We start from the raw sequence: 13,419 nt of genomic DNA, 5'->3' as shown, positions 1-13,419 counted from the left end.
GTATTCACCGGACGGGGGCGCGCTGTCACTTTTCTTGGTGTCGCCGTCCTCCCAGCCCAGAGTCAAGCCGTTCCGCTACGTCAGGTTGTCCCGTCCGCTCGGTAAAGATGTCTGCGACGGGTGCAGGCGGCTGTGGACCCGGACCCGGACCCACTTCGGGTGCCGCATCCGGGGCCTCCAACCCCCGAAAGTTTAGTGAGAAAATAGCGCTGCACACTCAGCGGCAGGCCGAGGAGACGGCCGCGTTTCAGGAGGTTATGATGGACATCACTTCCACCAGGGTAAGTCGCAGACGGAGGCAGGCGGGAGGAGGAGGAGAGTTGCCCGGAGGAAGACGGGCCTTGTTTGAGTTTGTCAAGCTCTTTTTAAGATGGACGTTACCGCGTCACCTTTTGCCCTCACATGGTCAACCCTGCTGTATTATTATTAAAACACAGGAACGCCGACCGAGTGCCTCCGGTCCGTCGCTCCGTGTTGTCGATTAAAAAAACGGGGTCGGTTGTCATATTTCCGACACGTCGTTAGCGTGGCTAGCTCGCTGTTAGCTGGACGATGCTAACCGTCTTGTTTACGGTCCTTAACGCTAACGCCGCTGTCACTCGCGGTTGACTGGCTTAATTAACCTTTATTTAAATCTGTCAACTATTGTGAACCCGCGGGGTTAAAAGTAGTCCAAGTCTGCGTGTGACGAAGTGAAAGTGAGTCAACAGCCACCGTTATTCTTCAGTTGGGCTATTGGTCAACTAGCTAGGTTAAGTTGGCAGACGATAGTTTGAGTTAACCTTAGTTTCACGTCAACGCGAGTGAATTAGGTATAAATCAAGCAAAATCCCAAGGGGAGGGAACATCTGACTGGGATTGACTGGTTAACTTTGCATTTGTCTGCACAGCCTCTGACATAGCCATCTCTGGCTAATATTTTGCATTGCTTGGCACCTAATGACAGCTAGCTAGCATACCCAGTCAGCCGGATGCCTGAAAGCGAAGCAGGCGTGATGTTGTCGCAGCGCCGGATCTGCCAGCCAGCCGGTGTTTTAAATGTAGTCTACTTTATAACCTCTCATCTGGTAGTTTGGACAGGCTTTTAACTATAACCCGGGGAGCCAATCCTTAAATTCGTTTTACGCAACTGTTTATTAGGCCTTTTTCATTTGAATTCAACAGCTGGGTATGTCTGATCCTCGTATGTTGAGCTTCGCAACTGCCAAGTTCCTTTGCTATAAAACTGCAATGCATCCTTTGATATGCAAATCAGTTTTCTGGGCAAACGTGAAGAGACAAGATGCAGGGAACAGTGTCATTCTTCTGTTTATTAGCTGCGACCAGCAGCTCTATAGCTCGCTCTGTCGGTCGGTCGGTTGGTTGGTCGAGCCACAAAAAATTCCCCACCCTTGGGTGGCCAGTTTAGCTTTAGGAGGCTGAAATTTGGCATGGAGGTCAAGTGTGTGGGTTTGTGTGTGTGTGTGTGTGTGTGTGTGTGTGTGTGTGTGGTGTTTGTTTGTGTTCATGCCAATTGGCTAAAAGGGGGCGTGGCAAAGGGAGTGGCCTATTGCAAAAAGGTGCATAACTTCCGAATCCGAATGGGTTCACAAACCTGCACAGTTTTGTGGAAAGGTTGGTCATGAGACAAAGGACAGCTGATTAACTGTTCATGCCAATTAGTAAAAATCGGCTGTGGCACTGGGAGTGGCCTATAACAAAAAAGGCACATAACTTTAAATGGATTCACGTAACATGGCCAAACTGCAGAAAGAGACACACACACAGACGGACACACAAATCATTTTGCCACGTCCCCTTTCAAAATTTATCAACTGTTTGTTATAGAGCCTTGCAGAAATTGTCATAAGATTCATTAGTTTTTCATTGTAGTTTCGTTGTAGTAGTAGTTTTTCATTGGTGTAGGCTAGGCCCGCCCATTACCCTGTAGCCACACTTTGTGGGAGGTGCATGCATGCGCGTACATGGTCGCAGCTATTGCAAGTTCATGCTTGTTTTTTTGGGGAGATGGGGTTTGGGGACAGTATTTGGAGGCTCACTGCTCTCTCTCTCTCTCTCTCTCTCTCTCTCTCTCTCTTTGGCTGGCTAGCCCCCAGACTGTTATCCTCCCTCTCTCTGTTTCAGATAGACAAATTACTAACTTCTTCATTTACTGATGATGTCCACCCATCTCTGTCCCACTCATCGCAGTACTCTTTTGGAAATCCCTTTGATGCCTCTGTCCTTTACTGCTTGCTCCAATCCCCCCTTCGCGCGCGTGCACACACACACACACACACACACACACACACAAACTATACAGATGCACTTCACTGCAGTGATGTGTGGCCGGTCAGCTATTGGCAACGGGGTGGAATATCAGAGGTGTATGTTTTAACTGAAGTAGAAATATAGAGAAAATGGTCCAATGTTGACTGCAGGAGCTACTTCATTTCTAAGCTTGTCTGAGATCATTTGTTTAAGGCACTGTTGTCTATTCATACTGATAAGTCATCATAGGGCAACATGAATTTGTCAGTGCTGATGATTGTGATGAGTACAGCCAAGTTTATTAACATGGTTGCCAGTCTTAATGGTTTGAAAAACCAAATTGTTTTACTACACTTTTGGTAGCTAAGGCAAGTGTGGAAAGTTTTGAAAAGAATGGAAGATGTTCCTCAGCCTGGGTACATGTCATTATGCGTTTTATGTAGATTTAGACATACTGTTGTGTCATATATTGAGATACAACAAACTTACCGTATATGCTCCAGACAGTCATGTGATAATATTCTTAGTGTGTTCAGCAATAGTGGCATTTTCTCTTTGAAAATTGCTTTGTGATATTAGGCGATTTTCCATAGGAAGAACTACGCGAACTCCCAGGCTGGCGCGAACTACAAGTGGAACTACCCCGTAGTCGGCCCTCTCGCGTGTCGTGTTTCCATAGTGATGTAGGAACCACCGGGCTCATGAGACCCCCGCTGAACTTTGTCGGTGACGTAGTAAGCCAACAAAGCCTGCACCTCCTCGTCAGTCCATTTTTCGGCTGATTTCTCCATTTCGCTTGATCGAAATTCTGTAGTGTTGTGTTTGCTACCACACAGGTTGGTTGCTGGTTTATAAAAATGGCGCTTGTTGAACACCGAAGTAGTAGGCTGGTTGCTTCCGACGTTCAACTAATCAGCGTCGAGCCCCACCCAGCAGTTTTCAGGGCCGCTCAGACGTACCTACCCTAGAGCATGGACTACAGACGTTCCCGTAAAAGTCCCAGTAAGCGTTCCGGTCAGGGGTAGTTCCTCTAGTGGAAACACGAGCAAAGCTGCCAGCCCCCTAAAAGGTTCGGGTAGTTCCGCTGGTGGAAAAGCGGCTATAAGTTGCGGTGTAGAGTAAAATTCATCTGTCAAGTGATATTTTCTTATTGACAGTTATGTTTCTCTTTCATGACTGACATATTAAACCATAGTCTTCAAAAAAATCAAGCTCTGCAAAAAGTTCTGCAATTTGAAATTTTAAAATGTGTAGGAATTATCCATAAAAATGTGGAGCTTCGTTTTCAGTATGTAAGGTAGAAGTTTGAAATGGGAGTGAAAGCAGAATAGCTGCCTGCTGCTGACTTGACTTGCAGTGCTTGTGAGTTGATATAGCTTTTGGGAAAATGACAAGCATTGTTCTCCACCACAACATTTTTGCAAACTTTTATCTCTCCAGGAAAAGCGGAATGAGCACCAAGGCTCGACAGCTTCATTCATACAGTTTGACTCATTCTCATTTGAAGGAGCTGCCCATTTCAACCACAGCCTACTTCTTACTGTTGGACGTAGAGACTATAATGTACTCTTGGTCACTGGGAGCAGGCAAGTGTGACCACAATCTGATCCTATCAGCTATCAAGCAGCTCCAAGGGAGCGGTTGGGGTCTGAGTGCCTTGCTTTAGGACACTTCAGTGTTTAAGCACAGGAGATCATTACTGATCATCGCTTTAAATGCTTACACTTTCCTCAGCAGGCCTACAGATTTAAAATAGACCCCTTTTCTGTTAGTAAACATAGTGACGTTTTTCTGTGGGCGGAGCTTAGCTGGAGGCAAAACATTCCCCTCAGAGACATTTAAGGGAAGCCATTAGCTAGCTCGCTGCTGGCTAGCAAGTTTTATCAGCTTGTATATTTACGATGGACGAAGAAACGCGTATTTCTGAATATGTACAGTTGCTTTCTCCCCGGGACCACCAGTCTTACTTGAAAAAGTTAACATTAACCAACGGGACCAGATTGGCCGACCCATACACGCTCACTCGATGGATGGACGATTTGACAGGATTACCTACCATGGAGTGGCCAGACATTTACACCTACCTGATAGAGAAACCAAGCGTGTATACTAGAGAGAAACTGAGGGTGTATAAATCTTTACATGCCTATAAAAATGTCCTGAAAGGTCATGTACAGGACTTGAAGTACAAAGATTTAACAAGTGAGTTTTGTGTTGTGCGATCTGAAGTCCTGCCCAGCCAGCGGCAAGGCCAGAAGACAACCATGTATCAGCCTTGGGTTATTGTAAATAGAACAAACGGCTACATCTTGACAGCGAACTGCACATGCATGGCTGGGTAAGTAACCTACATCTCATTGGGAGAGAAATCACATTTCTCTCCACATTGGGAGAGAAATCACCCAACGTTATTCCTCCTAGTCCCCACTTTCTGATTGTTAGGTGGGCATGACAAACCTTTAGACACATATCCATACCTACAACGGACAAAGGTATAGTTTAATGTTACCTTACTTACCTGATATGAAGTATGGGCTACAAACACGAGCATTTTTTATGATCTCCTCAGTCCAATCCTTTCGTCTTACCTCGTTTAACCACAGTTATTTTTGACTTGGAGTGGCAGCTCGTATGCGATAAAACTTCAAGTTTAGTTTATTACTTCTTCGATTCTGGCACCCAAAAACACAGCATGAAGACATGTTCGCTAACATTAGCTAGATAATGTACGCTTGCCTGAGGACGTGATCGTATTTAACGTTACTGTGCCTGGCTTTGTTTTGCCTCCAGCTGACGCATTGACCTAATCATTACGTAGGCTCTAAAAGGGTCTATAGCATCCTCTGGACAAGGTTTGGGTATCGGTCGAAAATTTTTGGTACCGATACCAAAACCAATACTTCCAATTTGATATGATACCTAAACAATACTTTTTTGATACTATATATTATGAAAACCTTACAGGATTATCAGCAAACTACTTTTCTATACAGCGAGCACCATAATTAATTGACGCATTGTGTTATTTTGGTTCTGTACTCTTAGCACTTTGAGATTGAAAGTGAGGTCAAAAATGACAATGAGGTCAACGTGCAGACTGGCATCTTTATTGTTTGTGAGCCTATTTATATACATCATCATAACCGTCCTCACCTGTTTCATCATTGCTAGCAGTGGCACCAGAAGAAGACCCACCAGCAGACGTCCCAGAGCTAACGTTAACATTGGCAGCAGCATAGACATTAATGTTATCAAACACAGAGCAGTTGTCCACTCGTAAATTTATCCCATGCGTGATCAGATGTTTCATCATATTCGACGTATTCCCAGACTTGCATTTATGATCACTTTGCAGCGATTGCATTTTACTGTGTCAGGTTTACTGTCTATTTTTACAAAGTAGTAGAACGCATAGTAGCTCACTGAATCTTGCCCGCCAGTTTTCAACTCCAACGCAGTCACGAGACGCACACGCATACCAAATAGCTTCATGCTGATTTGTCAGTCAGTCGCCTGTCTACAACAATGCTGGTAGTGATTGGCTGGCTGCGATAGCGTTCACGTCGTCTACCATAAAGTATCGAAATTTGGCACCGTTTTTTTCCAAGTTGAGCTGGGATGCGCAATCTTCTTCTTGCGTATGGAGGATAAGCAATGCTTGACTCGGTTTTCTCTTTAGCCTTTAACGTTAGGCATATTTATTTAGGCAAATGCAGCACCTCTCTTGGCTCTCTACTACCGAGTACCGACTCTTACATCAAAACTTACAACACACTGTCGCACACTGAGAACGTGGCGACGTCACATCTGAGTGTACCGTAAAGCAGTGTTTCTCAACCGGGGGTCCGCGGACCCCTAGTGGTCCGTGGTGTAATTGCAAGGGGTCCGTGAAAATAAAATATCTTTAAAAAAAAGATCCTATGACATTTATAGAAATAGCATTATTTTACTCAAATGTGACGGAGACCTTTATCTACCTAAACTATAAAGGGTAACAGGACTTTTTTCTCTAATTACATCTGTTTCACAAGTGTAATTTATTGTATTTTAATAAGAGATCTCGCTCCCGTTTGCATTGTTAAAAGTTACTGCATAAAAATTCTGTTGTTACATATATCTGAAAGTTACTGAAGACATATTCTGTTTTGTTACATATATCTGAAAGTTACTGCATAAGAATTCTGTTTTGTTAACTAAATCTAAGTTACAACTGAAAGCTCTTATTTTTGCCCCAAAGTGTGAATAAATGCTATAATGCAATTATAATGCAGTTTCTACTGTTTCTATCAAATTGCAACCCCCTCCCCCAAGATCAGGTGGAGGGGTCCTCAGGGTAGATCAAAAATACGCAGGGGGTCCAGGACCCCAAAAAGGTTGAGAACCACTGCCGTAAAGCCTTAAGCTACGTTCAGACCAAAGGCGGCGAGAGGGCTGGCGCCGCTTTGCTCGCCAGTTTGGCAGCCAGCTCCGCCAGGTGTGTTCGAATAGAACGCGAATTCGCTGTGTTGACGTCACAACAAGCAGTCTAGTTACACCAACGCTGCTAGCAAGTTTGCTAGACCGCACACAACAAATACCACACACGAGCAGTTTGTGTTTACTTGTGATCATCATGGATGAGCGACAGAGATCAGTTGCGGTGGCTCTGCTTTATATCAACTTGCGCCGCCGAAACCGGCGTCAGCGTTCGGTTTGGGTGCATAGCATAAACCGGAGACGTGCCGAGCTTGGCGAATTTCACCGGAATTCTGGGTAGGGGGCGTGTATCCTTTCCCAACATGAAGGCGGGTTCTAACCCTACTTGAAGGTGATTGGCTATCGCCTGGCTAAATCTTCGCCCGAGTTGGACATTTTTGAACTCCCGCGAAGGCGCGTTCGTCGCTCGATTCGCCAAATTCGCGCCGCCCGTAATTTCGCCGCGAATTATTCCGCCCATTTGCCTCCTCCCATTGACTTTGCATGCATTCGCGCCGCCCAAAAAATTCTCGCCGCCTTTGGTCTGAACGTAGCATTAGACAGAACAATAATATGTCTGGTACCGTAATACAATGAGTAAGGGTACCATCAAATAAACACACTTAACACCCAGACTTGCATTTGATGATCGCTTTGCAGCGGTTGCATTTTCTGTGTCAGGTTTGCTGTCTATTTTTACAAAGTGTAGCCACGCTTTGGAACGCATAGTAGCTCACTGAATCTTGCCCGCCAGTTTTCAACTCCAACGCAGTCACGAGACGCACACGCATACGAAATAGCTTAATGCTGATCTGCCAGTCAGTCGCCTGTGTACAACAACGATGGTAGTGATTGGCTGGCTGTGACAGCGTTCACGTCATCTACCGTAAAGTATCGAAATTTGGCACCGTTTTTTTCCGAGTTGAGCTGGGATGGGCAAACTTCTTCTTGCTTATGGTGGATAAGCAATGCTTGACTCGGTTTTCTCTTTAGCCTTTAACTTTAGGCATATTTATTTATAGTGATTGGCTGGCTGCGATAGCGTTCACGTCGTCTACTGTAAAGTATCGAAATTTGGCACCGTTTTCCCCCCCAAAGAGTTTGATACTGGGTAGGACCGAGATATTTCGGTCGGTGCCATATGGGCACCGTTTTCGATACCCAATCTTACTCTTGGTTATAAGTATGTCTGGAGCCGAGGATTCTGTGAACAATATTCATTGACTCTCTTGGCTGATTTAACCAATGGTGAGAGGGACAGGGTGGGAGTTCTCTCTAGGAAGATGTCTGTGAATGTTCTCATTTATCCAGGTCATGGTTATCCAAAGAAGTTGAATCAAGTGCATACTCTCTAGGAAGAACTCAGATAACTCTCCTAAATCCAAGGGTGAGGTGCTGAAATGACCTGCTCCTTCCTGTAAGCTGTCCATCCTACCAAGGGCCTTGGAACCAAAATATAAAAGGGCTTATTGATGAAGAGCACCTTTGCTATCAACTACTGGCGAAATCCTGGTTAACATTGGCTGATGCTGGCAACTGGCCATCTATTTAAGGTTCTGCTCTGTTTTAAGCATCAAGTTTCTTGAAAAAGTATTGAGTGTGACTGCTGAAATTTGGGATTAACCAGCTGTCACAAGAAAAAGAATGACTTAATTTGAAGCCGAGTTTCCTAATCACCCATTAACAGACATCCCGCTCTGTTGCCCCTCTCGTATTAAAGGCGATTGTGTGAATGTTACCCCAATCTCAGAGTTTGACTAAAGCCTACTTCACAGCCGGACTCATTTGTCCTTGAAGAGAATGATTGCCAGGCCAAAACTGCCTCCCCTGTGAATGATTCTCTTCACTGGACAATGATTTTTCTTCCTGTCACCTCAGTCAACAGTAGCAAGCCTTCAAACTCACCAACCTTTCTGTCATCAGTCATTCTCTCCATTATCTAGGAAGCAAATCTAAAATGAGTCCAAAAAGGCCAAACAAAACAAAGATTTATGCTTAAGTTTATCTCGAACTGATGTAGGCTACTGTCAGGTTCAGCCAAATTTTTATATCCATCCATTATCTGAACCGCTATAGTGTTTTGTTTTTTGTTTTTGAAACCGTCAGTAATGTTGATAAAAGTACTCAACAAATGAGAAGCGGAATATTAAGATTATATATATATATGTATATAAAATGTTTTTTATAAAACGTTTGTCTCCAAGTGTTTTTTCAGCATACAAAGAGCAGAAAAACATATGAAAATAAAGATAATGAGAGAACAATGACATCAAACACATGAGAGCAATGTTGACTATCAAATATCACTACTTTTGACTGAATATCTTTACTGATAATGTGACTACTTTTAAGTGTCTATATTTTTGTCTTCTGCTGCTTTTATAATATATTTACACAAATGAAAAAATTGAGAAATTATCATCAGTAAAGTGGATTTCACTCAGCTAAAACAGTCTAATAAATACGAAAATGTTATTGCTTTAGTGTAATCTAGTCTTCAAGACTGGGAATGAAAACATTTAAATTATATCGCGATATGACAATAACCTAAATTTCAAGCAATATCTAGTCTCATATCACCATGTGAGTATTATGTATTTATCTTTTTCAAAGCTTTTTTCTTTTTTTATTGTGGGTTGTTTAAACCTTAATTGTCAAATCTTTGCAAGACAAATTAGATTTGACGACATTGTTTCAAATGAACCAACTAACAAATAACCACAGTATGGGTCATTCTGACAAATGACATCTGACAAAACCTGACGGAGTCAGGACCTTGGCATTGTTTAAAAAGCATACAAACAAACAAAGAGCAAACCTTATCTGTCAGACCAGGGGTTCTGTTTGGCATTATTAGGTTTTATTCAAAACTGTTCCAGTTTTGACCCGTACTAGTGATTAAGAGGCTAGAGTTGTTCCTTTTATGACATAAATATTATTATCAGTATCAAAATGTTAGTTCCAAACATAGCCAGTCAGAATAGGAAAGTGAACCTGTTTTGTCCAACAGCCACAGCTTGTCTTGCATACCAAATTTCACCACATAGATATTCAGAGTAGTCTAGGATCTCTGTGTAATAGTTTTTTACCTATAAGTAGACTGCCTCACCTCCCACCCAATATTATCAGGCCACTGTGCCTATGACACTTGACCTCTTAGCTATTGATTTCTTGCAATTTTGGTGATCAGGGAATTGAAATTTGTTCTTCTGTTGCTCAGATTTTAATTCCCTCTGGATAAAGGTGTCAGCCAGACACTGAGAATTCAACATGTAATCAATGAATCTAGATGAAACACTGCTTCTGTGCACCTAAGTCCATCAGTGTTAGCAAAATTCATACTGGGAGGTCTTTGTGAAGGACTTGGCCCCTGCAGTGTGCTTTGCGAAATTGTGGTGTCAGCCACAATCCAACCAGGCAGGAAGCAGTGAGCTGAAGATTGCGGTTAGTTAAAGGGAATGATTTTAGTTGGACAGACTGGGTTTGTTAAGCTGCCAAAATATTAACCTGGTTGAATCTTCTAGCTGGTAACTCACTCATCTTTTGTCCTTTGTTACCCCTTTGTTGCCGTTTGTATTTGTCCCTGTTCCCTTTCCTCACTCTGTTTTAATTTCTCCCTTTCTTGTGTCTTCCTTTCACTCTTTTCTCTTTCCCCCTCCTCTCCTCTGTCTCTGTTCTCTTCTCTTCTGTTGTCCAGCTCCAGGCCCAGAAGGTGCGTCTGGCTCGGACCCAGGGCCCATATTATGGAGGCTCTCTACCCAATGTCAACCAGATTGGCAGAAACCCACAGGACTTCCAGGTGACTGATCAACAACCAATCTCACTCTGAAGTTGTTTCCTCTTTAATATGAGATAGAGATGTAGAGAGTGTCAGTCTTTAACATGAATTAGAGGAATAAGACTGTGTGAACATTGGACAGCTTTAAAACACTTCCTCTATTTTTTTTATTTATTTTCTGTGGAAATGTCTTGTTTGTAACCACTCACCAATGCAAGGGCCTGGCCTCTTTTTAGAGCCTGGCACTGTGATTGCTCCACTTCTTTCCAAAGATGAAACTATTTCAAATTTTGTTGAAGTGCACAGACCATCAAGTGTCACTTCTAGTTCCACCAACCAATATTAACCAATAGAGGAACCAAAAGCTGGATCCACTTTGTCAAAACATAGAATAGAAATGCCCTTTATTTTGACATATCTGTGGATGATCTCAATATGAATCCTGAGAAAGCAGTGATTAGGGATATTTCTTTTGTCATAAAACCTGCCCTATTTGTATAGCAACACCTACCAAGTGTCTGTTCAAGTGCGTAAGTTGTAAATCATGAGGTCCTGGAACATCAAGTAGGTTGACTGTAAAATGAGAGGTCCTCAGACTTGTCCTAACATCAATGTGAGAAATGTGTTGGACGCCACAGTTTAATCATGATATAGGCCTAGGCATATCTTTAACATTGTAACTGTTATGTTACACTAAGGGGCTGATCCGTCCATCCATCCATTAACCAAACCACTTATCCTGCTCAGGGTCGCGGGGATGCTGGAGCCTATCCCAGCAGTCATTGGGCGGCAGGCGGTGAGATACCCTGGACAGGCCGCCAGTCCATCACAGGGCCTAAGGGGCTGATATGACATATATATCGCAATCCTATACTATAGACTTCAAACCCAATCAACTCTTAACAAACGCTCCAAACAATTGCCCAGATGCATTCCATATTTTCAATTATACTACTCACCAATTAACTAGTGTGGACTACCAGTTACGATCAACTTCATATACATTCAAAAACAAAAAGGCAATGACTAAAATTGCCTTTTTGGCCATCAGAATACGTGTAATGAATTTGCATGATAACTGACAGAGACAACTCACAGTCATGTGTTGTGATTATACTATGAGCGCCTCATGTCATCTCATGATCACGATCAGTAAGTTCATCACTTGTCTTCATAGAGAGATGAGCCAATTCAGTATTTTGAAGGACAGAAATAGAAAAACAGCATTTTTTGGGGGAATATAACAGAACAGTTATGTATAAAAATATAACAAAGCATAAAAATATAACCATGCGATTCTCAGAAATAGGTGGCAGCTTGCAGGTGGTCCAAAACGGAGAGGGTCCTGTTCTGGCAGGATTTGGCACCAATTAAGCAGTTGTCAGCGTTCAGAGCCTGCTTTTCACACAGTACCCAAATGCTCATCTTAAGCAAAAGCTGTGTTTTTAAAAAAAATAGGTCTCTGGCTGACTTGCAGCTAAATTGCTATTTTCCATTGAAGCCGGTAAATGCTAGTATTACATAATCAGTTGATTCTAACTAAGATTTTATTCATTAATTATCAAGTATCATCCCCCCCCTCGTGGTCACCTCTTCTTTCCATCTGCTCACTCTCACCCTTCTTCCCTCTCATTTCCTGCTGTCACTCTATCACCCCCCCACCCCCCACCTTGTTATCTCTATGTTTCTCTCGCTCCCTTTCTCTTGCTCTGACTCTCAGGGCTCCTTTTCATCCAACCTGGAGTCCAGTCGGTCCACTCGGCACCACGGCCTGGTGGAGAGGGTCCAGAGAGACCGGCGCTTCATCTCCCCAGTCCGCCCTTACCGGAACAGACAAGTATCCTTTATCCCTGCAGAATGGTTTAGTCCAAAATTAAACATGGACTGTGTCTTTAGAGGACACCTGGTTGAGTATCAGACAGGCCAGCCCTGGTAAAGCAAAGGTTATTTTTAAAGGTGTTGACCTCTGTTGTAAAGCGATGTCAATAACAGAGCTTACCAAACAAGAAACGAATTCAAATAGAAATATGGCAAATACACAACATGTCTGCTGATATCTTCCCTTTTTGCCAGTCCTCAGTTGATATAATTTTGCTGTGTGTTCGCTGTATAGTTTTGCTAAGGTCTGCGAGGAAATTCATTTGGGAGGGTGAGGCATTAAACACCAGCAAAAAATTCAACCAGCTTGGATAGTCAAGTCAATTTTATTTGTATAGCACAATATCACAAATTACAAAGTTGCCTCAGGGGGCTTTACAGCAATACAACATCCTGTCCTTAGACCCTTGCAATCGGATAAAGAAAAACTCCCTAAAAATAGAAAGAAACCTCAGGGAGAGCAACAGAGGATGGATCCCACTCCCAAGGACAGATGTACAATGGATGTTGTGCGTACAGAATAGAACACAATTTACAGAGGACAGCACTGAAAGAAGAAAACAGAATTGTAACGGATTACGGATTTATAAGATATATAAAGAATGTGATGAGGAGTATGCCAAGCAGCGTCCAGGTGCCACTGGAACATCCTAGTACCTGAGCCACGCAACCTCCATCACCACATGGACCTGGCAGGAGGGCAGATAACACATGCACACACAGGAGACTCACATCACACCATTTACATATATGGGAGAAGAGACAAGAAAAGACATTAGTCACACATTGAAGATAGAGAAGGATACAACATTGAAGCAGGATAACAAAATTATAATGGCTTTATAAGCTATAAAAAAAGAACGTGATGAGGAGGATGCCAAGCAGCGTACAGGTGCCACCACCATCACCTTGAAGACCTGGCAGAAGGACAGACTACACATGCATACAGGAGAGACTCACATCATGCCGTTCACATACACAGGAGAAGAGACAAGAAAAGACATTAGTCACACATCGGAGAGAGAGAAGGATACAACATTGAAACAGGATAACGAAAT

The 13,419-nt window shown here is 43.1% G+C and overlaps 1 protein-coding gene across 1 annotated transcript in view; it reads left to right on the top strand.

The window, feature by feature from the left end:
* The first annotated feature begins 67 nt into the window (after positions 1–67).
* LOC130118078 (CREB-regulated transcription coactivator 2) overlaps positions 68–13,419 on the top strand; it is a 51,387-nt gene continuing 38,035 nt past the window's right edge. The window contains exons 1-3 of the mRNA XM_056286394.1: positions 68–281; positions 10,403–10,504; positions 12,204–12,320. Coding sequence (XP_056142369.1) covers positions 108–281; positions 10,403–10,504; positions 12,204–12,320 — 393 coding nt within the window. The 5' untranslated portion in view covers positions 68–107. The remainder of the gene's footprint in view (positions 282–10,402; positions 10,505–12,203; positions 12,321–13,419) is intronic.

This window comes from Lampris incognitus, chromosome 9, assembly GCF_029633865.1.
Source record: "Lampris incognitus isolate fLamInc1 chromosome 9, fLamInc1.hap2, whole genome shotgun sequence".
Taxonomy (NCBI): Eukaryota; Metazoa; Chordata; class Actinopteri; order Lampriformes; family Lampridae; genus Lampris; species Lampris incognitus.
Note: the sequence above shows the minus strand (reverse complement) of the source record. Positions and strands in the feature narration are given on the sequence as shown.